Consider the following 25,372-nt stretch of genomic DNA (forward strand, 5'->3'; position numbering starts at 1 on the left):
TTGATGAAAAACTTTGGTAAGTATACTAAATTCTTTGAGACATATCTGAGAAAGGTCTTCTCAATTATCTTTACGAACAGGGTATATTTTACTTTTAAACTATTTAATAAGCTCACAATATTATTTCCGTATCAAAATATAGTAGCGATGATATACAATATAATAGCGACAATATACAAATAATAACCCTAACCTCGCGCACATATAATTCTTAGTTGAGGAGCTCGCGATCATTTTTCTATTCTTAATTTTTTTACATGTTTCAGAGCAACTAGCATATTATTAAAAACCGAGCTAATTTCTGTGATATAATGTAGTGTTTTTATTTTTATAATAATTGCAGTATTATTAATGCTATTTTTTGCTATGAATAAGTTAAAACAGCTGAGTCGAAGAGAAAAGGGTCCAATCCTTAATGTGCATAAATGTTGTTTTGTATCGAGTGTAAAAAAATCTTTCTATCAAAAAGTAAGTCATTTCTTACTCAATTTCAGTTCTAAACGTTATGAATGTGTAATATAATTTATGTAGCTATGCTTGTTTTATAAAAATGTATAGGGAACGTGCGCGACAAAGGTGCTGCACTTAAGAGGATACAACAGGGGCTAGAGAAATGAAAAAAAAGTACGTGTAATATCTATAGCTGTCTCCCTTACCTCAAGCCTATACCGCAGAACGCGATAGAGACAACTGCAGAAAATCCAGAAAATCAACGATTCATTGTCCCCTGATTCCTTCTCCAAAACTTAACCGATTTAAGTACTTTTTTCATTAAAGATTAAAAAAAGGCTTGAGCTGTGTTCCTATGTTTTGCTTTTTTTGTATAATCTAGCCAAATCTGTTTTCTGGACGTTTGAACACAGTGGAAAATCTGGCCATTTTTTTGGGTTTTTGAACGTTCATATCTTATTTACTTAATAATTAAATTATGAAAAAAAAGAAAACATAGGGACATTGTATTAGTGGCCGTAGATATTCAGGAAAAAAATTATAACTCTACTAGCATTATCCAGGGAGGAAACAGGGGACAACGTTTGTATGGAAAAAAGGGCGGTGTGGAATCCTCTTAATAAACTTGCAGTTGATCATTTTATTTGACATTTGCTGCCATCTAGTTTATGCACGTTTCCTATAATGTAATCCAACATTAAGAAATAAGACAGCAATATCTAATAAAACACAAATATCGAACACAGATATTTATTTAAGAAGGCAACATTTATATTTTCACTCTAATAAATTTATAAATGAATCTGAAGTTTTATTTTATAAATTGCAGGTTTGCTGTAATAAAAATATAAAACGAACTTACGTAAGTACTCAAAACAAGGCCTTAAAAACACGAAGGAGTTTTTAAAAAGTTATGAATAATTCTTAATCTTAAAATGAAATAGTTTTTATAAGGCTGCATATCTTAATTATAAATAAATAATACAGCTAAATGAGTTGTAATGATTGGTTAAATGACTAGTAAATGCTTTATAATACAAAACTTAAAAGCTACATTAATATTACGGTAACTTACAAAATATTATAGCGTTAAAACACAAGCGTATTTATGCACTTAAAACTAAAAATAACAAAAAATGCATTTTTTTTACCTTTTGCTATACCTAATCCTATAACAAAAATGCTTTATAATAAAAAATGTGAATTTCATTCAACATAGTGTTTTAATAACTTGATAGTTTTAAACGTAAAATGTACCTAAATACAACTCTAACAAATATATTATACTTAATATAAAATCATCAATACCATTTTGAAACAAACGTGATTTAATAAGTTATGTGCTCTTGGACTATTAATACAAATTACTACGCTTACATAATATCAATGGTTTCATACCGATTTAGTATGCTTTACATATAATATAGCAAAAAATTGTAGAAAGAATATAAGTAAAATATTTAAATTGATACATTATACCTCAAAGAGGTGAATGGAACGAAGGAAAAGTAGGGATATAATTATAGAGATATTACGACTATAATTTAACACTTTTTATGGATGTATGGATATGGGTATATTCCTCTTAATTGTGATACAAGCTGCATCCAGCAAGTTAGCTTCTAAGTTTGTCAAATACAAGGTAAATAAATTCGATTTGTAAAATTAAAAAAAAAATAACATTCAATTATTACCTATAAGTGCATCCGAAGCTACTTTAGTCTAACTTCATTCTTATTTACTCAGATCATTCAAGCCAATCAGAGCTCGCACTTAGAAATACTTCGAATATTTACGTATCAGGAGTGTGCAGGGCGGGATTTATATTTTTATGAGTATAGGCCAGATACTTAGCAGCTCCTATGTACGAACTCTGCTGCTATCCTAGGACGCTGCCGTCCCCCCTTGGACACCATAGGCCGCCCATAGGCCATGGCCTATACTGCCTATACATAAATCCAGAGCTGGGAGTGTGAAGAAGATGTGAAAGTATTAAGCGGTCTCCCGAGTCTTGCCGTGCGTCTTTATTGAGTGGGCCAGCCATAGCGCTAACACGATGCCTGCCACCTGAAAAAGAAATAAGAGAATATCTTTAGCTAGAAGAAAAAGTTCACTCCGACCCATTCACTTTGCGGGATCTTTCATAATATTTTAAAGTATCAAGATTAGTTGACTCGACAATATAATATAATCTTTGTTTATTCAATAATGAATACATTATTGAATAAGCTCAAATAAAAAAATACAAAGATTAAAAAAAATCATTGATTAAGACGTGAACAATGGTCTCTCTATTAATTATACTTTGTATGCCGAGTTTAACACGTTAATCTTCACATTATTTCTGAAAATTATCAAGATCGAAGACTGCATAATATCTAGCGCCATCTATCGGTTTGCCGCAAAACATGAAACGTCAGTTGGCTCCTATCCCCCTTAACTAATCTTTAAAATTCACAATAAAGTATTTATTGTAGCAGTATCTCACCTCTAAGAAGCAGAACAGTATCCCGCACACGATGACAGTCAACCCTGCGCTGTGCACGGTGCTTAGGACTTTATCCTCGCAGCCCTCCTGATAGTACTTGGACAGGGAGATGCAGTCGGAGCGCTTGATTTCATCAGCTCGGTCGGTGCCGTCGGACGGGCAGCAACTGAAAGACGGGTTGAGACGGGGTTCCGAAGCCACGTAGTTGTCAGGACCGGTAACACCGCAGCACTCCAGCTGGAAGGGATTTTGTTCTTTAAGTGGCTTGTAATAATTCTGTCGCAAGTTGGGAAAGAAAAAATATGAGTAGCGTTAAAGGGATAGCGCGATGTGGATATTACTCAGCGCCATCTATCCGTAGCTTATCGAATTAAGTTACATAAGTAGACTTTTTGACTACATCATATTCAAAAGCAATGGCTTTGTAGCCAAATAAAGTTTGAAGCAAAAACCGAATATATAAAAAACTAACACTAATTATTATTCATGTGTTTTGCGTCTGGATAACATATATTTTTAGATTTCTCATGTCATTTTGACTCAGGTAACAGGTTAAATATAATTTTATACCCATCTAAAATGTATCATGAGCTAACAGACGAACACACAATCTCATTCATAACATTACTCTAAATTCTTGTCTAGCATCATTAGCATTCAGACAGACTCTACATATAAATCTACTTCTAAGGGTAGGGTTAACAGGTCGCTTAGCCAAAAAGCCGGACAAAGGAGCCAGCTTGGCCGGACATTTGTACAAATAAGTCCTACTATCGAGTACTTAGAATCTGAACTCGTGTAGGAATAGGTAGGTTAATTTTCTGTTTTATTAAAAACAATTTTACATACAATTTTACATTTTATTAGGTGTAAAACCTTCTAAAAAAGGTAGATTTTCATATAAAATTATCGATTCAAAGCTCTACAAAAGCTGGACTCCTCTTAATTTTGGCCGGACAAGCAATCAAAAAGCCTGACTGTGTCCTGCTTTATCCGGACGCCTGGCAACCTCTCTAAGGTTAAAATCCTATCTAAGGGCCTGTTTCACTACTTCCTGATAAGTGCCGGATAGGTTATATATATGGAGAATCTGTCTAATAAGTTGTGAATTGCCTATTCGCCACATTATCAGAAAGTGGTGAAACAGGCCCTTAAGTCTACTACGTCTGAATTATTCTCATATAGACTTACATTACTCTGGATACGATCCCAGAACTCGCGGTAGGTGGAGTCCTCTTCCTTGGTGGACTTGTTCTTGATGAAGGAGGCTCGTAGCTGGGTCTTCAGGGTACCCTCGATCTGGGGTCGAAGGGCAGCAGCTGCGATACCCACGGACAGCTCCAACAGGATTATGATGATCAGGCAGCCAGCGAACTGAAAATTTATTTATTTATCTATAAAATATACAACAAGATGAAAATTTTTAACTTAGGAGTAACAAAAAAAACATATTATAAGGTTTAATGACGTAGTACAAGTTATTATTAGAAGCATACACTAAGGAAAATATTATACTTTCCTTAAGTCTATGTTAGCAGTAAGATGAGTGCATTCCATTAGAAGATTATTAATAATGTTCCGAAAGAAAGTAAGATATTAGTTTATTTTTTATGTTGAAGTGTTTTCTTTTGTGTGTTGAAAGGCTTAAAATGTAAGTGATTTAGGGCAAAGCTTTTCTCTTCATGTTTTGATATCACCTTTTTTTAAATATGGCTTACAGAATTTATGCTAATGACTACGACTACAAAGATGTAATAAATGAAACTGACTGAAAAATGGTGGAATTTATGTAGGAAAGTAGTAATTTCACGTAAAATATAAAAATGTAATTTTATTTTTTCATCTACTTGTAGCAACTTACAGTTCATTTTTATAAGGCAAAAGGTAGGCAAAAGGTCAATTCCTAAATAGTAAATGCCCATGGATACAAATTTCATTGCGGCGCAAAAAATCTTAAGTAGCGGACCATTTCAGTGGAATAATGGCCAGCTTTCACGCACATCTAAGATCTTGATTCAAATTCAGGTTACTATAAATTATGGAGTCCAGTCACGAGAAATAGAAACTCTGACGTAGGTCATACTTTGCTGCCTAGATCCTAGGCTAATTAGAAAAATAAAATGCTTGTAATTGAAAAGAAATTTGGATATTTGGAGCACGAGGCCCAGATATCCCAGTTTAGTTTAAACTATATTATCCTTGATGGGATATCATGTTATCTCTCTCGTTACTTCTCTTAACATTATTTGGAAAAAGGAATGCTTGACATAAAAACATTTTAAACGTTACATATAGCTAATTTTGTACCTGCCTATAACACAAATTGGCGACAGTGGAGCTTGTAATTAAAAAAATCCTCGGTTCAATCTTTATAAGTCTCCTTTTATATCACGATGAGGACCAGGTCAGTATCGTGGACGCTTGCCATCAATTATAACTGTTATTAATTATTTGTACTCACAATATACAGCAGCTTAGGGCTCTCCTTCCACGCGCCGAAGCAGCCGAAGCCGGCGACGATGATGATGAATACGCCGATCACGATGAGCACCACGTCGGTCTCATGGCCGCTCGCCTCCATGCCCGCGAAACCCTTGATCATACCCATGTCCACGCATGCTGCTGATATTATGACTATGCCGAAGATCTGAAAAGTAAAAACGTGATGAATAGAGCTGATATTATGGGTACAAGCAGGGCCGTATTTATATATTTATATACGGATAAACGGAGGTTATCGATTTGACGCGTATGTATGTAAAATTTTGCAGAACTGCCCAGTTTTCGTATAGGTAATAAATATGTTAGTCTACAACAGCGTCTGGATAAATGTGCCAAATTTCAAAAGTGTATACGTTTGTATGTATATATACATTATACGTATGTATGTATTTTTATGTTTGTGTTCGCATATCTCCGGAACTACACAACGGTACTAGATATGGTTCAATTTAGGGAATACTGCAAGTTTCATTAAAATCAGTTCAGTAGTTTTTGAGATACGGAATTTTAATTCTTAATTACCTACAATTTTGAAGTCGGTTTTATCTTTTTAAATTACGAGTGTAGGTACTTGTACTATTATCTATTCTGTGGTATAGGCTACGTTGACGTTGTCGTCCCCCTAGGACGTCATAGGACGCTGCCCCCCATAGGCCAAGGCCTATACATAAATCCAGAGCTGGGTATAAGGTATACCTAGAGGTGTAAGAAAATACTTTGACAGTACACTTTTGTACGTAGAGGTGCACTCCGATTATGTTTTGTTTCCACATATTCAAGAAATATGACCCATGAGATATAAAGATGTAGACCTAGATAAGGAGTGAACTGTAAAACTACTAGGTTTCATGAATTAGGTGCCAATACATTCGTATATGTGAAGTCGGAGAGCCATGCTTCGGCACGAATGGGCCGGCTCGACCGGAGAAATACCACGGACTCACAGAAAACTGGCGTGAAACAGCGCTTGCGCCTTGTTTCGCCGAGTGAGTGAGTTTACCGGAGGCCCAATCCCCTACTCTTTTCCCTTCCATACCCTCCCCTATTCCCTTCCCTACCCTCCCCTATTACCCCCGTTTGCTCATTTGCCCCCTGGCAACGGGTCACCTGATGGAAAGCAACTTCCGTCGCCCATGGACACTCGCGGCACCAGAAGAGCTGCAGGTGCAGTGCCGGCCTTTTAAGAGGGAATAGGGTAATAGGGGAGAGTAGGAAAGGGAATAGGGGTTATTTCATAAAAATAAAAAATACTTTGACAGTACTTTAAAATAAAGGGTTATTTCATAAAAAAAATATATATATTTAAATTATCTGGATTAAGTACATAATGCCTAATGGCTTTTACTTTTGATTATTTTTCATGCCTACTCCAGGTTTCTAAATACTTTAAAAGTTTTATTACGATCTTTGTGAAACTCGTATCGCCATTAATGCTGCAAAAGTTTTAAGACTAATTGACTTACAAAATAAAGATTCGTGAAATATGAATACCGGAAGAAAGCCACGACACACCGCAAGCTAAAATTAGGTACACCATAAACCATGGTGTTTAATGTACAGATGGCGTAAATAGGACAGCGGCCCATAGAAATGTTTATCTATGTCAACTGAGCCCAATAGTAGGTGTGACGTGGTTCTGTTACTACAGTCGTGGGCGGAGATCGCTCGTTATGATAGTCATGACTTTTGACTTCTGTGACGTATAGGCCAAGCACAATTTTAAGATTGAGGGCCTGTTTCACCACTTCGCTATCCACAACTTATTTGACAGATAGAGTATACTTATCAGTAAATGGTGAAACAGGCCCTTAAACGAAAAAATTATAAAGGATCTCCGGTCTCTTTGTTGGGGTGACCGACAAATACCCTTGCGGAGTGGAGTGAGCGGGGCGGGACTCGGGAGCCCGCCCAGGACATTGGTAGAAACTAGATGCGATCAGAGAGAGAGAGAGAGAGAGACTAGCCGTCATTAACAGATCCGCGGGGCTAAAATGGTCACAATTAGCAATTCCTCTCAATCAATTCAGCAAATGAATTGTCAAAACAAACGGACAAATGTCAAATTAGTACAAATTACTAGACATGAATTGCAAGCAGACTTGCATTTTGCAATTAAAAAAAAATATATTATGATTGACGATATGATTCTCCAAAGCGACCATTTTAGCCCCGCAAATCTTACTGTGTCAGCTGAACTTGAGGTAGCCAAGCGCATGTATTTAGACAGGATGTTTTACTACTATAATAATTATAAACTTATTAATTAATAACTACTGTGTCGATACTTATTGATGGTATACATTTTATATGTTAAAAGAGACCACTGAATAAAGCCGGAAACCGTAAGACAACGTGGTTACACGGCCAGTCTGTCGTCAGTTCATCCCTACTAGATAAGTGGCAAGCGATTATCGTAAACGCCAACAAAATGTATGCGACTTGACATAAGTCATCGCTTCGCTAGTGAATTTTGTTGGCGATAATCGCTTGACACTTGTCTCTAGGCCCAGTCCATCAGTTTGGTCAGAATGATAGGAAAATCATAAAATAATAAGTAACCTAACCTAACCTAAAGGTTGATTGATGGACTGATTATGTATTTCTTTATTCTGTACTTTTCAGCCATCATTAGTCAGTCTTAGATTGATTGACTGAACTGATTGGCATCAGTTCCGAACTGACTGAGCTGAGAACTGTCGTCTAAATGGTGGTTTTGAATGTACTTTCTATATATCGACCGGTTACAATTAGTTGCTTATAGTTCAATCGATAAGATTAAATATTCTGTAATTATAAACTGTGTATGTACAATTCTACAGTCAGTACTCAGTTCAGAGGAAAAGTACCTTGCAGTTTCTATTAGAGTAATCCTTCACTCGACGGCATAAGGCCTTTTACATGCAAAATAACTTTAAACACACTATATGTGTTAAGGTACACGGACACTACGAGGGAGCGCAGCGCTGTCAGCCGCATTACCATAGAATTTATATGACCGCGTATAAAACATGTATAGAAAATGCTGCTATGTTGCGAGCCGTCATAATGTGCACGTATACATCGGATGTTCAGGTAAAGTGGCACGGCCTTGGGTCGGCAATGTCATCGCGTTGACACATCTCGTGCATTATGTGATATTATCGGACTTCCACACTGAATAGTGTTCTATTTTCAATTGCGCGAACTGTGACTGCACTAGATACTAACCATAAAGTTAATATACCTAGCGGAATAGAGGAACAATCTCGAGCTGTCAAACGTAACCAAAATTGGTTTTCATCTGAGTGAAAAATATGTGTAAGTACGTATACACTTACACAAGCATGATTGAACATGAATTCTATGAGATTAAATTGTCAACATGCGGCACGTGCTGACTGGACGTCAAAAAAAGAGTGCTGCTGTCATGTATCACACGTCTCTTTTTACCACGCAGTGTTACTGATAGTGACATCTCCCTTGCTCAGGCCTTTGTTTCTCTATTCCGCTAGGTATATTAACTTTATGGTACTAACTCAACTGTTAATTACCTCTACTGTAATAGTTTATTACAGCAATTACACTAAGGGCCTGTTTCACCACTCATAAAATATAATACCGGATAGGCTATCCACAACTAATCTGACAGATGGAGTAGGGAGAATGGAGTATTTGTCAGAAAAGTTGTAGATAGCCTATTCGGCACTTATCGGTAAGTTGTGAAACAGCCCGCAGTGAAACAGAGCAAATGTAAGTTTCCGATAAGACGGAAAACCAGATTTTTCTTCAAATGTCCCTTTTATAGGGAAAACATGTACCTGATTGGCTTAATTAAGGTCAACTTAGTATTAGGTTATAGCCAATAGGTATACACAGATAATGTCCAGCTTAATAAAGTCTTTGAAAGATCTGTGGTCCAGAGGCTTAGAGCTTGGCTTTTGACTCACCGGATTATCGCGTTGGAACAACAAAAAGTGTTGTTTCTAAACAGGTAATTGCAATTTGAAGGCTGAGAATCTGACAAGATAGCTGACGATCTATGCGTCGGATGGGCAATGTGCATGTAAAAAAGTAGTCCTGTGCCTTATCTCATAACTGGCCTGTCATGGCGCTCATCCGTTCTACCAGTACTTCCACAAAAGTTTTTACTGGTTGTAAAGAAACATGATTTCTCATGTCAATGAAAAGTCAACCAAGTCAAGAGGAATAGGCATTTCCCTAAATAAAGAAGGAATGTATTTAGTATACTTGGCCCAGAAACAGGGCCTCCGTAAGAGCTACTGGCGCCTGTGTGCAAAAAAAGGATTTTGGCGCCCCTTTAGGCAAATTTTTTGGATCCTTGGTGTTGGCGCCCCTAAAGATGGCAATTTGGCGCCCCTAGAGGATGGCGCCCGTGTGCATTGCACACATTGCACATATGGTAGCGGGGGCCCTGCCCAGAAATGGCGCCATTAATGCATGTGAAGATGACAATTTGCCCGACATTGGCCTTAATAAACTGAAGTCTCAAACTACAATTGCTTAATTGGTGCGATTTAATTTTAGCTCCTCGTGAGTCGTGTGATATCATGCGAAACGAATCTAGAAGTTCATATTATGAGAGTTTTGCAAGACGATGAATAAAGAAAATTTTTGTGGGATATGAGGAGTCCCAAATGGAGTCCAAGCAATCTGAGTCATGGCGACGTTAGCACAAAGCCTAGTGCAGCCTTTCCCAAAGTGGGCGATAACGCCCTCTTGTGGGCGCTGAAGGTCTAAAGGGGGCGGTGTGGGACCTGGAACAAAAAGTGGGGGTGTTGTGTAGAGGCTTAGGGGGTGATTTGTAATTTCATTTAGTCTGGATGAATTTTAAATTGCAAAAAATGGGGGGCGCTAAAACATAATTTTGTTCTCAAAGTGGGCATTAGACAAAATAGATTTGGGAACCTCTGGTCTAGTGCCTTAAAAATCTACATAAAATAAACAACAACAGTAACATGATAATGTATCTGATTGTCAGTTGGAGTAAGTTACGAACTCAGAAAACTTTGATAGCGCGTTTCTGGATCGCGGCGCATATAGGGTTCTGTTACTTGAAAATTAAGACATGTCTAAACACACTATGCCGAATTTCCGCGGCGGAAATTCCGCATGATGTCGTCAGCAATGTCAAACGCATACAATTAACGCGACGGAATTTCGGCATGGTGTGTTATGGGTAATTTAAAATATAATACATTGCAGGCGGAATCAAGCCGAACTTTCGCCGCGGAAATTCGGCATAGTGTGTTTAGACTTTAGACACTTAAATATATAAAGTATCATTGATCGTCGCTTTAATTTCAAAAGAAAATAAAGAATGTTATTCATTGAACACATAAATAACTTTAGTGACCACCGAATACTTATAGTGTACCTAGTGTGACCACTAAATTATAGTAATTTACTATTTAGATATTTTCATAGAACCGTTCGTTATACAAACGTAAAACAATATCATAAAACCCATAAGGAAATTACGTTCTTTATTACCCCACCGCTATAAATAATCCACCAGAAATTAATGGTAGGTGGTAGAAAACTTCGTAATGGTGTGGATCGATGGTAACCCACTTCGACGACCTCTGAACAATATATTTCCGGATCCATGTTATTGTATGTCAAATTATGTGGTACCTGTCCTTTACCTTAGCTGGTAATAATAATTAAGAAATACAACGCATCAAAAGTAATTGTAAAATGTGAATTGCAATCAATTACAATATGGTGACATCTTATTATTCGGGATAATTAGTAACAGAATAAAATATTAGATAAAGTGTACTGTAAAATTACACGTCTCTTCAATGTTGAGACTAGAGAGTCATTGTGCGTAGATTTGATTGATGTTTCAAGAAAAAGTTATTTAAGAGGGCAACTTACCCAAAAAATCAAACATCGTCCTTCTCTCTTCACACTCACGCCCGTCTTTCATATGCCAGGTGAAAAAGAACGACGCGGATTCATCGCCAAATTAGTTTTTTCTCAATAACTCGATAAATATACAACATTTTAAAAATCCGCTAGGTCGATCTCTCAATGATAGAATTTTATACAATCTGTTAAAATATTAACTTAGTTCAATGCACGGTTATGGCAATAAATGAAAAATTCGTGAAAATTAGATGCATCTTTGTGATTTTTTTCTATTGAGAAAATTTTAAGATATCGTGTTTTTGCTCAGATCGAATTCTCAGAAATATAATGTAATGTCTAATTTCAGAAAATGAAACAATTCGGGGCTTATTTTCAAGTATAAAAATGAATTATAATATTATAACATATTAAGTAAACTAAAATAAAATATTAAGTGTCGATCACTCGACTTCTTCTAATCATTCTAACCTTTTATATTACTTTGAGACATTAAAGTAACATCACACGATATTATGCAACGCGGTATCATTATATACCGTAATTATTATAGTTTCTAAAAATTTAAACAAGGAAAAAGCGGCCAATAGCCGAGTTAGTAGGCCTGAACCAAATATTTCCTTATTCTTCTTGAGAGCAGGAAAAAGCGTCCACAGAAAACCGACAAAAACACTATTTCCTAGTAAACATAAAACCAATTATATCCTTAACTCCCCAAGCATTCCTCATAAAATATGAGCTCTCTAAATAATAAATGTCGGTGTCAATCATAGACACGCTTCATTAATTACTGCCGTGGGCGTGCTCGGTGCTGTAATGTGGGTAGGTAGTGAAAAATGGGAGTAAAATGCCATACAACTTAAATTATGGGAAAATAGATGTTGCCAGATACATTGTTGAGCAGCAGTCAGCTTATAGCACGGAAAACGCAATAAAAACTATCCTTTTCCAAGACTCATAAATACATGTTAATTAAGAGTCTTGGAAAAGGACTCTACATATTGTAATGAATAAAGTAATGTAATCTACATTAAGGTAACGCCGCATTCAAGTAAAAAATCGCGTTGGATATGTTTTAGATTGCTTGTTTTCTATGAAAACAAGCAATGGAACAGCAAAAAATGGAAAGGGCGTAAGCGACAAATTGGTTTTTGTCGCGTAATTTAAAAACCACAAATACACTTCATATAAGCTATGGGCAAATTAAAGTGCATGCTTGAACCAATTTATGTACAAATTTTGGAAGTTTAAATCAGTCTCCTCTGTTGGCAAAATAGAAGTCCTTTTTTTACAGAGGTCTTTTTGATTGATTATTCTGTGTTATAAAAGTTGATCATCGTCTTTGAATTACCCATAGCATAATGGGTAATTCAAAGACATTACTCAGTATTCATGATGATGAATACTGACAAAGAACTTTAATTTCTTAGCTTTAGTCATTGCTGAGAAAAATCGATATCGCTACAGCCAAATTATCAAGGCGTCGCCTTAATGTAGATTACATTACTTTTATCTAAATCGGTTCAGCGGTACGCACGAAGATTTTAGAGCCAATCATACACACTTTTGCATATTTATGGTATTAGCATAAAATAAAATTATAATTTTTGGAAGTGTATGTCTCATACATGAATTTCGTATTTCTTCCTAGAAATACGAAAGTAGAAGAAGAATGTGATAAAGATGATAATGATCATGACATTGAGTGTTGAGATAACAACAAATATGAAGATTTTGAATATAAAAATAATACACAAATTAGTCACGTAGAAAATTAATGCAATTTTATTGTATATAATAATAAGTTATGGCTAAAACAACTTCCAAAAATGTAAAAACTAGTCGAAAGAGATCAATCTTAGATCTATAGCTAAGATTCAATATGTAAATGGTAGGAGCATAAACAAACTCGAAGTTCAATGACATTTAGTGGGTGTGATCTAAATTAGTGTTTTTCGTTCAGTACATTAGTATTTTCTTAAAAAAGTTGATCGTAATTATTCTAACACTAATATTATCTTATACAGAACTTGGTGACAACAGCCTGCAGTTTATCGTTTTCAGAATTAGTTGAGTAGTTCAGAACTATTTAAATTAAAATTAAGGGTTAATCAAGCTTCATCCCCTGCGAGTTTCTTACGCCGGTTCTTCTCGCAGGGTTAGTTCCCGAACCGGTGGTAGGCACCGTAGTATATCAACGTTCTGATAGTATTTTCTTAAAATCTATTCAGAAATAAAACAATATTTATTTATTTATTTATCATTTACATAATTACTGTAAGGTAGTAAGCTGTCATATTAATTAAATACTAAAATATCATAATTGCAGAATTGTATTTTACTAACCATTCAATTTAATCAGAGGAAAATTAACATAGAGAATATATGTACTTTGAGGGTAGTTTTTAATTTTTATACTGTCAAAATGTACCTATGAGATAAACTATAATTTGTTCGATACCTAGAGTGTAGACGATTTGCCCGCATTTTCCTCAAAATAAAGGACTTTTCGTATACAAAATATTTTGTAACAGACAACACAATATATTATTGTTCTATCAGAGAAGTGGATTCCTAGGCAGGTGTCGGACCTACGCAATTTGGTGGTGCTATGTCAAAACTCAAACCCGACTGGGTTTAGTACAGATTACAGCGAACATTGAATTGACATAATATCCCGAACAAATGACGTAGGTCCGTCAACTGCCTATGAATCAATTTCTTCGATCGTACAATTTTTGCCTGCAAGATACGTTATGGCCAGGATGATCATGATAGATTTTAAGATTAATGGTATACTGCCGTAGATGGCAGCAACATAGATGTTCCATGTCCGCCGCTAATTGTCAGCGTTCTAGTCCAGCAGTTTAGGAAGCATGTCCAATTGTTCTGTCGTAAATCTTCTCTATTACATCATCTTGTCGGCGCAGACCGACTACCAGTGGCCGCGACAGATCACCATACTTAAATATAATTTAACTTTACCGAAATTGGTAATCCAAATTGGACGTAAGCATCGTCTCTTAGGTCTTAGGATCAGGTGAAACGAGCAAACGGATTGTCTTAATGGTAAATAACTACCGGACGTTCGCAACAAGACAAGTAATTATGTAAGCGTTTCTGGTCTTCTCAAGGCTTTAGTAGAAGAAAAACTTTTCTTTGAGAGAAGAATCGTGGACAATTTAATAGTCATAGACAATTTATGAATTAAAATACTATTATAAAATATCCTTCTCGCCCGTCTGCGCATGCCTAACGTAGTTCATGCATGAACAAATATTTAATCCACACGCGTCCCCGATCGAACTCTTTGACTTACCATTAACGTATATGAATAGAATACAAAATCAGTCAGGAAGTGAGAGACGGTTGAAAGAAGAGGCCGCTTTTGGGGGCAAATTATGAGCTTTAGTGTTTAGTTATTATAAAATAATAATTATTATTATGAAATAAGGGGGCAAACGAGCAAACGGGTCACCTGATGGAAAGCAACTTCCGTCGCCCCTAGACACACGCAACATCAGAAGAGCTTTTAAGAGGGAATATGATTACAGGGTAGGGGAGGTAAGGAAGGGAATAGGGAAGGGTAGGGAATTGGTCCTCCGGTAAACTCACTCACTCGGCGAAACACAGCGCAAGCGCTGTTTCACGCCGATTTTCTGAGAGCCCGTGGTATTTATCCGGTCGAGCCGGCCCATTCGTACCGAAATATGGCTCTACCACGTAAGTTTTATGTAAGTAACATAAAGATAAGGATGACTTTCATGAAACAAAATTATAAATATGCAAGAGTGGTTTTACACAACTTTTCTAGTTTTCCTCAAAACAAGTGATGAAGATCATGAAGACTTTGCGTGACGTATCTAAAATTCACTTCATCAAAAAACTTCAACATAACATTAAGTACTAAGAAAATCAAAAACTGTTAAAAATACCAAAACATAGCTAATATTTTGTAAGCTCAAGTCCAAGCTTAACCTACTTCACAAAGAGGAGCACGATTGAGGTCAACCGGTCAGGGACATGGGACTTATGGCATTAACCAGATGTTGGTAAAGTTATAAACACTACGCACAAAACAAATAAACATGAAACAAAATCACGCCCATTGGAAACTTGTGAGTTGTGATTTATTGAAGCTTGTGTAAAGACCTATGCTCATTGCACGGTGGCCCTAAGGTTTTTCGAGCAGAAAATACGAACGCACCATAGTCGCCAAAAGTTTCACCTTGCGGGTGAGCCAAAATCTTTTCGTTTTCGCTTTATTACAGAATCGCCGATGAAAATGTATGGAATTGACATAAGCGTTCGTTAATATGACGTTGACGTTCGACTCGTCCTATGTCAATTCCATAAATTTTGATCGGCGATTCTATAACGAAGCGAAAACGAAAAAGTTTCGGCTAAATGTCCAGGGGGGTGAGCCAAAATCTTTTCGTTTTCGCTTCGCTAAAAAATCGCCGATGAAAGTGTATGGAATTGACATAAGCGTTCGTTAATATGACGTTGACGTTCGACTCGTCTTATGTCAATTCCATACATTTTGATCGGCGAATCTATAACGAAACGAAAATGAAAGATTTTCGGCTAAATACCCTGGACTTTCTTGAATTTTCTGTTTAATATCAGTCTGGTTTCGAAGCATACTTTTGAGTAATTTTAAAAATACTGTTTCCACCCCGCTTCAGTCGTTCATATGACGCAAGACTAAAATAAGACATCATTTTGAAAATAAGGAACTCAGAAAATAATTTAGAGCCAGCGTTTGGGCGACGGGTCTCCACCATTTTCACAGAGATTTTACCGAAATTACTATAGATTACAACGAATTGATGGCCCTTAATTATTATTAAATGCGTTTCTCTCCGAAACTGCAGATAAACGGCACCAAAGATCTTGCCGGTGCCTTCTTTGTGTCACTCTAGAAGTCTAGTGGCTTCAGTGAGTAAGGGCCTTTATCAAAATCACACACATTAAAAACATGTGAATTGTGAACTGATTGTATTCGTCATGGTGTCATCAGATGACCTAACTGTTAACTCTTGCACCTGTCACATTTATTTAAATAACATCACACGGTCATCAGGGTTACAAAGTTGTACGGTTTAACTACTTTGAATGTCGTTTGTACCTACGTTGCTACTTATTCATTGCATTAGTAGAGTAAGGGTCACCATTAGGGTTTACCTTCTCCTTACCTTTAATTTTAAGTCTTAAATAATAAAACCGTGCACCACAATGATGTAATCACAAATCTTTAATTTTTCAGATGGAGACTGCATAATCTCAGACTCTACCATCCTACCATAAGTTTTCCCTCTAATTTTCGTCTTTGAATTGAACATTGCAATGTTAAACGGTAACGGTCTTACTACAAAAGATTTAAACATCTGTTGAACAGTTGATTAGAAAAAAAATCAGTACAAAATGGTCTGAAAACAACTGTTCAATAGATGTTTAAATCTTTTGTGGTAAGATTATACATAATTTGTAACCGTTAAACCACCCACACTCCTAAATCTTGAAATCATGCAGAAAACGCATTTGCCTGCCTGCCTACCTTTTCCCTTTAATTTTCGTCTTTGCCTTAGCATTATTATGTTGAAGAATAAACGATAATAACCTAACCTTTAAACTCCCAAATCTTGAATATTTAAGCAGTAAATGCATTTTGTCTAGCTTACATGACATATACATTTGGAGCGCCGGTGAATTTCTTTCCATTTTCAGTGAATAATGAACTCGTGGAATAATTGAACACTATTGATGGTGGCATCGCGTGATGTGATTGATGTTCCTGCTCCCTAATTGTGTTCTAAATACTATTCAAAGGACTACATGCATCTACCACAATTAAAATGGACACGAGCTGAAGTAGAAATAAAATAAGGAATATATGTAGAGCTAAACAGAATATCTTGGGTCTTTACTCTACAGTAGAATAATAATATTATTTAGAATATAGAAATATATAATTCCTTACGACAAAGTTTGTTGGTCATACTTTTACATTCTTTGTACTTTTTGGCAATACAACTATTAACTACTTTCTAAAGTCTTGTGTCCTTTCTCGAAACTGAAAGAATCTCCATGCTAAATCGGTCCAGTAATATAAGCATGAAGAGAAACTATTATTAAACACAGACAAATTTCAGTTTTATCATATTATTTATGAATTGTCGTCTTATTAACAAGAGCTATAAAGCTAATCTTGGCTCTTACTCTATTAGTAAGAGCCAACGACAGCCAGGCTTTCGTCAATTTATGAAAGCTGAAATTTTTCCCTATAGAGTTAAGAATGACCAGCAACTATGGAGTTTCCAGTTAAACTGTGAACTGTGAAAGTCTTTGGCTCTTGGGCCATAAGTTCTATGCATTGTCCTAACTCCGTTCCTTATTGTGTGACCATCCACGGCGTGAACGCGTGACTATCCATGTAAGATTATCTTAAAATGAGAAAGCAGTAAACTTACACTTAAGGTTTTCTGTAATGCAGTTAATGGATCAATTTTGTAAATTGTATTAATAGATATTATTAACTTGCGATTAGGTCTAGTGATAGGCTTTCGGAAAATCAGAAGAATAAACTTTAAAAATAAAATCCCACCAAAAACATTTTCATGTAAAAATATTGCCAAGATGAGTGTCCTGGCCAAATCGGTGGCCTGGCCATTTATCATTAGTTACTGTATATTAAGTTCAAAGCCCTGGCGAATAACAAAATGGCCAAGCCACCGATTTTGACTAATGTATAGAGTTTTTAGATTCTTCTCGTGCGGCTGACACATTATAATATTATTATCAAATATTTTGCCGCGCTTTAGGGTAAAATTAAGGTTTTTAGATTTAGGGTTGAGTATGTAAGATTAGAAACTTGGCTCTACATGAGATCTCACTACTTTTTGACACGACGAACTATAATATTATGTTCTCATCTTGGCAACATTTTTACATGAAAATGTTTTTGGTGGGCTTTCATTTCTTTTTGTAAGCTGGTGTACGTTGTTTTTTCTTTTAGTTCATTTTTTAGGGTTCCGTACCCATATGGTAGAAACGGGACCCTATTACTGAGAATTCGATGTCTGTCCGTCTGTCTGTCTCCAGGCTGTAACTTAAGAACGGTAATAGCTAGAGAGTTTAAATTTTCACAGATTATGTATATCTGTTGCCGCCGTAATAAAAAATACTAAAAACAAAATGAAATTTATATTTAAGGGGGGCTCCCATACAACAAACGTGATTTTTTTGGCCTTTTTTGCTCTATATCAATAATGGCAACAGGTAGGTACTTGAATTTTTCTCAAAGTCCTTATTTATATGTCTACTTTAATATTTAATAATAATATTAAAATAAAATAAAAAAATAAGGGGGCTCCCATACAAAAAACACAAATTTTTGCCTAATTTTGCTCTATAATGGTACGGATATAGGTTAAGTTGGGTTTGATAATTTTTATGTTGTTTCAATATTAATATTATGTTACATACCAAATTTCAGCTTTCTAAGACTTCAGGAAGTACCCTAACAGTTTTGATGATCGGTGAGTAAGTGACCAAATTCTGGATTTTTGGACACCTATAAAATCTAAAGTATAATAGCTACGATATTCAAAATTTGCGCATTTAATAACTGTACCCATATCATTATATCTTAAAAATTTCGACTATCTGGCATTATTCAAACCAAAGTTAGGAGGGTTCAAAAATACGACGAAACGTTTCGAGAAAAGGTAGGTAGTGCCCTTGCGCGCTTCGCTTGGCTCATCTTGGCGGGTGTACTCCCGTGCCCCCAGATTGAATCAGAGTTTATATCACTTCGACGGGATGTAATACACTTTATCATCTTTAGAAGTATATTATTAAACAATTGACCATGCCATCATAGATAATCCGCGATGTGCAACATTGTGCATTTCCGGCTTATGTGAATAATCACATACAACACCTAGTACTTAGTGATCAATGAATGTATGAGTCATTCTATTATTACAAGTGCTTACTAAGCCTAGAGCTAGTAATGATTTAGAGGTAAATTAATATGACGGAAAATAATCAACCCATTAGCACTAAAAAGATACTATAAAGGGCCACATTTTCCATATACTTAATTTTTATGATGAGTGCGCTAGTCATAATTTTCGCGTACTTATGAAACTAAGAGGACTGTGTATAGACCTATAAATTATAAATTCTAATACTTCTCAAAAGCTCTCAAGTCTATTATAACTTCTATATTTTAGACGATTCATAAAATTACTGTTCTGCAGACAATCAGACCTCAGACCTCAGACAGACCTCTGTGGCTCAGTAGTGAGCGTGTTGGTAGCTCAAGCCGGGGGTCGCGGGTTCGAATCCCGCCGACGGAACAAAAAGTTTTCGATGTTCCTATGTGGGTCTGGATGTGTATTAAATATGTGTATGATATAATAAAAATCTTAAATATATGCATAATATAAAAATATTAAATATATTTCCGTTGTCTTTAGGTACTTAGCACGGGGCCAGACTGACGTGGTGTGAAGCGTTCATAGATAGATATAATTAAAAAAAGATATTATAACAATAATAATTATATTATGTTCATTTTTTATCAATCTGTACGGTCTACTAGTTTATACAAAATTCTTTTATAGGTATGTATATCTAACTTAGTAACAGTGCAAGCCTACATAAAAAAATAGGATGACCATAACATGTGCGCTATAAATAAGTCATTGATACAAGCCTTATTTAATAAATACGGTCTAAGGCCTACCGCTTTTAGTGCTAACACTCAATACATATTAATGTGACATAAAATCTTTATTATCTGTGCATTTTCGCCCGGGATTTTGAGGTTAGTGCAGTTCAAGTGCAGTTAGTCCATCTTTTTGTAATTATTTGGGTTATGTACAATCTGTCAAGAAAGTGAAGAAATTAAAAAGTGGCAACATCGTAGTGTCATTGCTTTTTTCTTAGATTGATTTGAAAGTTACTACGATGTTGCTACTTTTTAATTTCTTCACTTTCTTGACAGACTGTAGTTAATCATTTGAGATTTCTTTTTTTATGTAGAAGTCATAATATTTTGTTATACCCTAGGCTAGATTCCAAATAAAAAACAATTTGGTTCAAATCTTGGAGTCTTGTCAACAATTTACCTAAATAATTGTAAACTACCCTTTCTCTCAAATCGCGCTCTCTTAAAAGTTACCCAATAATATATTCATGCTCTCTCACCATCTCTCACTCAACACTATAGATAGATGCTTTAGTTATAAATAGTTATAATTGTCCTTGTCTAATAAGCGACTTTTTAGTTTTGTAAAGTATCAGACACGAACAAATTAAATTTATACTAAAACCCATAACAGTGCTAATCCTTTTATTGGTTAGAAACACCTATGGTAGGCCTAAATTTGTGTCAAATTAATTTCACACATTACTTGGTATGCAATTAAGCTAAAGAGCATGTTATGTAACAAAATCATCAGCAAGCTATTGTTTCTCATGAATCAACTGAGGCTTATCAGACGTATTAGTGTATGTTTTGTAACGTAATGATGGCTGTGCCCACACACCACCACCCACCAAGAGCTTATCTTACCCCATACTCGTACTCATTACATAAGTAAATTGGGTGTAATTTTAACTGATTAGCAATAATGTTAAGTTAGGAGAATTGGGTTAAAAGTTTTTCCAAAAAAAAACGAACGTATAACCTCCTCCTTTTTGGAAGTCGGTTGAAAAGAAAAACAAGATCTCTACATAACACGTATATTCTGTAGATTGTAGAGACTAGACCTAGAGACACTTTACATAAACGCGTACATATAATTTATATAATTAATAATATACTCATATTATTAATGCGAAAGTGTGTCTGTTTGTCTGTCTGTGTATCCGTCTATAGATCTGTCTGACTGTCTGAATGCCTGACCTGTTTACGCTCAAACAGCTGAACCGATTTTGATGAAATTTGGTATGGAGGTACTTTGAGTTCCGGGAAAGGACATAGGTTTTTTTATCCCGGGAAAATGTACCGTTACCGCGCGATGAACAATTCCTGCGTTCCTGCGCAACAAAACGCGAGCGTCATCTAATGTTACACTTTTTTCATAATACTGGGATGAACACTGGTGCATAGGGAGGAGCGAGCGAGTGTAGAAAGCACTTCGCATACGTTTATCAAAGTTTTGTCCTTGTCTTATAGGTTAGATAAGCAACTTGATAGACAAGGTTTAAACATTGAGCAGTGCATAGTGTACATTTTTATTGCTTTTACGATTAAGTAAAACCAGGGTGCTCAAGATGTTTGGCCGCAAGTCCTTTACAGTTGTAAAGCTTGGACTATGAAAGAAGACCTAAGAAAGAAATTGGAAGCATTTGAGATGTGGACTTACCGGCGAATGCCGGCGAAAATGGACGGACAAAGTTACAAACGCAGAAGTACTCAAGTATGCGTAAAAACTTGTTCGTACTATCAAGCAAAGAAAAGTCGCGTATCTGGGCCATATCTTCAGGAACAAACAGTACAAGCTTCTTCAAACCATAATGATGGGAAAGTTTGCCGGGAAACGAAAACCAGGGAGACGCAAAACATCTTGGCTGAGGAACATCCGAGAATGGACAGGGATACAGTCTGTTGAAGAACTTTTCAGGCTCGCTTTGAAAAAAAAAATTTGGCGCATGACCGCCAAACTTACTGAAGATTGGCAGTCATGCGCCAAAATTGGAGAGGCACTGGAAGAAGAAAAAGAAGAAAACAATATTTAACGCCCTAAGCTATCTATTGTTACATATCTAGTGTTACATTGCATTTACATTGTATGTAAACGGCAATTTCGGATTGATGAGATCGTGGTGAAGTAAACGTTAAATATTGCAAAATATAACATCCTTTATCTCTTATCGTGGTTTACTATCATTTGAATGTTGCGGTAGTTTTTGTACAATGTACGGTTATTGTGATCAACAGCAACCGCAATGATAACATGCGATGATAAAATCCCTGAAAATTGAATATAGTAGGAAATGGTAGAAAAGAAATGCGGTGTAGAGGCGAGACGGGATCCATACTTAGAGTGTTACTAATATTACAACATACACGCATCCGTGGTCTAGTTGTATAGAGCGAGGCTCTTGACTCGGAGGTCGTGGGTTCGATTCCCGCGTTGGAAACATGTTATTTCTAAGTTTGGTTAGGACAGTGCAGGCTGATCACCTGATTGTCTGACAAGTAAGATGATCCATGCGTCGGATGGGCACATAAAAAGTCGGTCCTGCGCCTGATCTCTCGCCGGTCGTGTCGGTCTTCCGTCCCACTGGGTTATGAGAGTAAAGGAATAGAGAGTGCTCTTATGTACTGCGCACACACTTGGGCACTATAAAATTACTCCTGCGTAGCTGGCCTGGTTTTAATGAAACCGGCCACCGTCACTGAAACCGGTGTGGGAGCTTAATATTACAAATGCGAAAGTGTCTGTCTGTCTGTTACCTCTTCACGCCTAAACCGCTGAAACGATTTTCAGGGAGATACTTTTAGTTCCTAGAAAGTACATAAGATACTTTTATCTTGAAAAAATGTACGGTTCTGCGCGATATACGATTTTTGGGGCTACATAGTCGTGTATACCTTGTATATCCTTATATAAGTACCCATAACTTTGTAAATATTTATACTTACAACAATATTTTAAACATTTCTACAGAAAATCTTAAACAAATTACAAAAGGTAACTATGGAGGTTCAATAAAAAACGTCATCGGAGTTTCTTCAAATTGTTTGTCTTGTTACAAGTCCCGTAGGTAATTCAACTCTACATATTCTAAGCAAAAGTTCACCATTTTTTTTATTTAATGCCCATCTACTGACCATTAACAATTGAAAACATGAGTGGGTGAAGTGGGTAACTAACATTTTACAATTTAATAGCTGTCCCGGCAAACGTTGTTTTGCCATAAAATGATTTTCCCTGTTTTCCTGCTTTTCTCTTGAAGTTTTTTCTGATTTTTTTTCTATAAACCTTACGGAGCTCGAGACCTTTCCAACGAATGCAAAACCGTGAAAATCGGTTCGTGCGTTCTGGAGTTATAGCGTCAGGAAGGAAAACCCGACATATTTTTATATATTAGATTTCATACGGGTTACTCAATTTTCCCTTATAATTTCAACAGACCTTGTTTAACTTACCTACTTCATCATCTAGTTTATCTAGCTACTTATAATTAGACATCGCATTATATGCACGATCAAAGTGCCAAAATATGCATGCAAATATGCACAAAAAAATGGTCGAAATATGCACAAAATATGCACAGTCAAAAGTCACTTAATATCAAAATTTTATTGCTTTTTGAAGAGTTTTCCGGTGGTGCCGGTAATAAAAGCGGCAATTTTTATAATTTCATCAAATCCAGGATTTTTCATTTCTTATACAGCACCAATAATAATTTTCTACTAACATTTTCCGATTATAAGTGCCCATGGAAGTTTATTAAATCGTTTACTACTTTATTCAATTTTTTAAAATATAATGTTGCCAACTACAAAGAAAAATTTTATTTCTAGAAAGATATTGTACCTATTGGGTATATTACATTCCTTAAATGGGGACGGAGCCAAATATTTGAAGTGTTTTGATCTATCATACCTCTGTTTTTGTTGTCATGATCTAAGCTAGTTTGGAGACTAAGGGCATAAAACTACCGAAATATGCACTATCAACGAAAAATTGCCAAAATATGCACTATCGCCTAAAAAGTGCCATTATATGCATTTGCATATGCAAGTATGCAAATGCATATAATCCGATGTCTAGTTATAACGTGTAGATTCCACATATATAAGTTTTTTTTTTTCAAATCATTTTCCCAGCCCTAAAGCCTCCATTCATCCATGTCTTCAATTGTTTTATAACGATGTCATTATCACCGCGATTATCTAAGAGAAACAAAACGGAATTGGGCCACTCGGATTGAATAAGATGACAGAAATATCCTCGCCCGGCGTCTTACTACGCCAATTTACTAAAATAAACACGCGTATCAATTTTTTCCGAGAAATATCATTCGATTTAGAGAATTGTTGAGCTAGAATTCATTAATTATTGCTCCTAAAAATTAATATAGTATGAAATTCAATTTAAAAACAAAAGTAGCAAACAATTTGTAGCAAAATCGCTTTTCTTTTTGTCTTTAAAGTTGTGTTTTGATATTAAAAGTGTTTCAGTTACTTTGTATTAGGTAAATATTTCTTATTGTTACATCGATATTATAAATAGTTAAGTATACTTAATAATACCTAAATAATTATTTTATGGTCATTTCAATTAACCCTTCAGTAAGTGCCAAAATCTTTGCAAAAATGTAGGGTGCGTGGTTTGCAAAAAAAAAAAGGCGCCCGGCCTACCCTCTTTGTACAAATAATGTAATAACCTTACATCTAATCCATATTTTATGTTTGTGTGAAAAATATTATAATATATGTTAAAATATCTAAAACTTGAAGTTAAAAAAAAACTTTTCATTACCTCTCCAAATCACCGAAAAAGTTTTGAAATCATGACAGTATAAAAATTACCATAAAAGTCCTCCTATTATTTAAAAACCATTTAAGTATTTTCTTTTCTGCATCTATTTCTAATCCTTATAATATTGACAATTAAAATAAAATTATCCAAACTTACCAGAAAGAGAGCATTGAAAACCACCAGCAGGTATTTTATACAGTTCGTACCGAAGCCTTCCATTTTCAAAACAATTGCACGTCAAATCACAGATAAAAAAATGCAAATCGAAGGCAACGATTTGAATTTCGAATCGTTTATTTTTTTAGACGCGTTCGCGCGGTCTAGCGTCGCGTCAACTTATGGTGAGTCGAGCTTCGGCCAGTGGTACATTTTATGGGCAATCGGCGGCTAGCCTAATATATTTGAGGCATCGCGTGCAATGATTGGTATCACGCATTTAAAGAAGTCTAAGTTTACTAGACCTCCGATCGTTAAGATGTAGAGTACAGATAGAGACCATTTTAGTTGGACGTGCAATCGGATATTGATCTCACAGCTTATACTTTATTAA

At 35.7% G+C, this 25,372-nt stretch overlaps 1 protein-coding gene across 1 annotated transcript; it reads right to left on the reverse strand.

Annotated features, from left to right (window-relative positions):
- Positions 1-2,371: 2,371 nt before the first annotated feature.
- Positions 2,372-25,168, reverse strand: LOC121731614 (23 kDa integral membrane protein-like). Its single transcript, XM_042121129.1, has 5 exons — positions 24,979-25,168; positions 5,400-5,585; positions 4,130-4,312; positions 2,939-3,175; positions 2,372-2,517 (listed from the first exon to the last, which is right to left on the reverse strand). Exons 1-5 carry the CDS (start codon positions 25,039-25,041, stop codon positions 2,443-2,445), a joined length of 744 nt encoding a protein of 247 aa, XP_041977063.1. The 5' UTR covers positions 25,042-25,168; the 3' UTR covers positions 2,372-2,442.
- Between the last annotated feature and the right edge of the window lie 204 nt (positions 25,169-25,372).

This window comes from Aricia agestis, chromosome 11, assembly GCF_905147365.1.
Source record: "Aricia agestis chromosome 11, ilAriAges1.1, whole genome shotgun sequence".
NCBI lineage: Eukaryota > Metazoa > Arthropoda > Insecta > Lepidoptera > Lycaenidae > Aricia > Aricia agestis.

What these genes read in the sequence shown, in the direction of transcription:
- LOC121731614 (XM_042121129.1), bottom strand. Translation starts at nt 25,041, where the DNA reads ATGGAAGGCTTCGGTACGAACTGTATAAAATACCTGCTGGTGGTTTTC. An exon ending in GGGATCGTATCCAGAGTAAT is followed by an intron (nt 3,176 to 4,129) that starts GTAAGTCTATAT and finishes AATCCCTTCCAG; the next exon opens with CTGGAGTGCTGCGGTGTTAC. An exon ending in TACTGTTCTGCTTCTTAGAG is followed by an intron (nt 2,518 to 2,938) that starts GTGAGATACTGC and finishes TTTCTTTTTCAG; the next exon opens with GTGGCAGGCATCGTGTTAGC.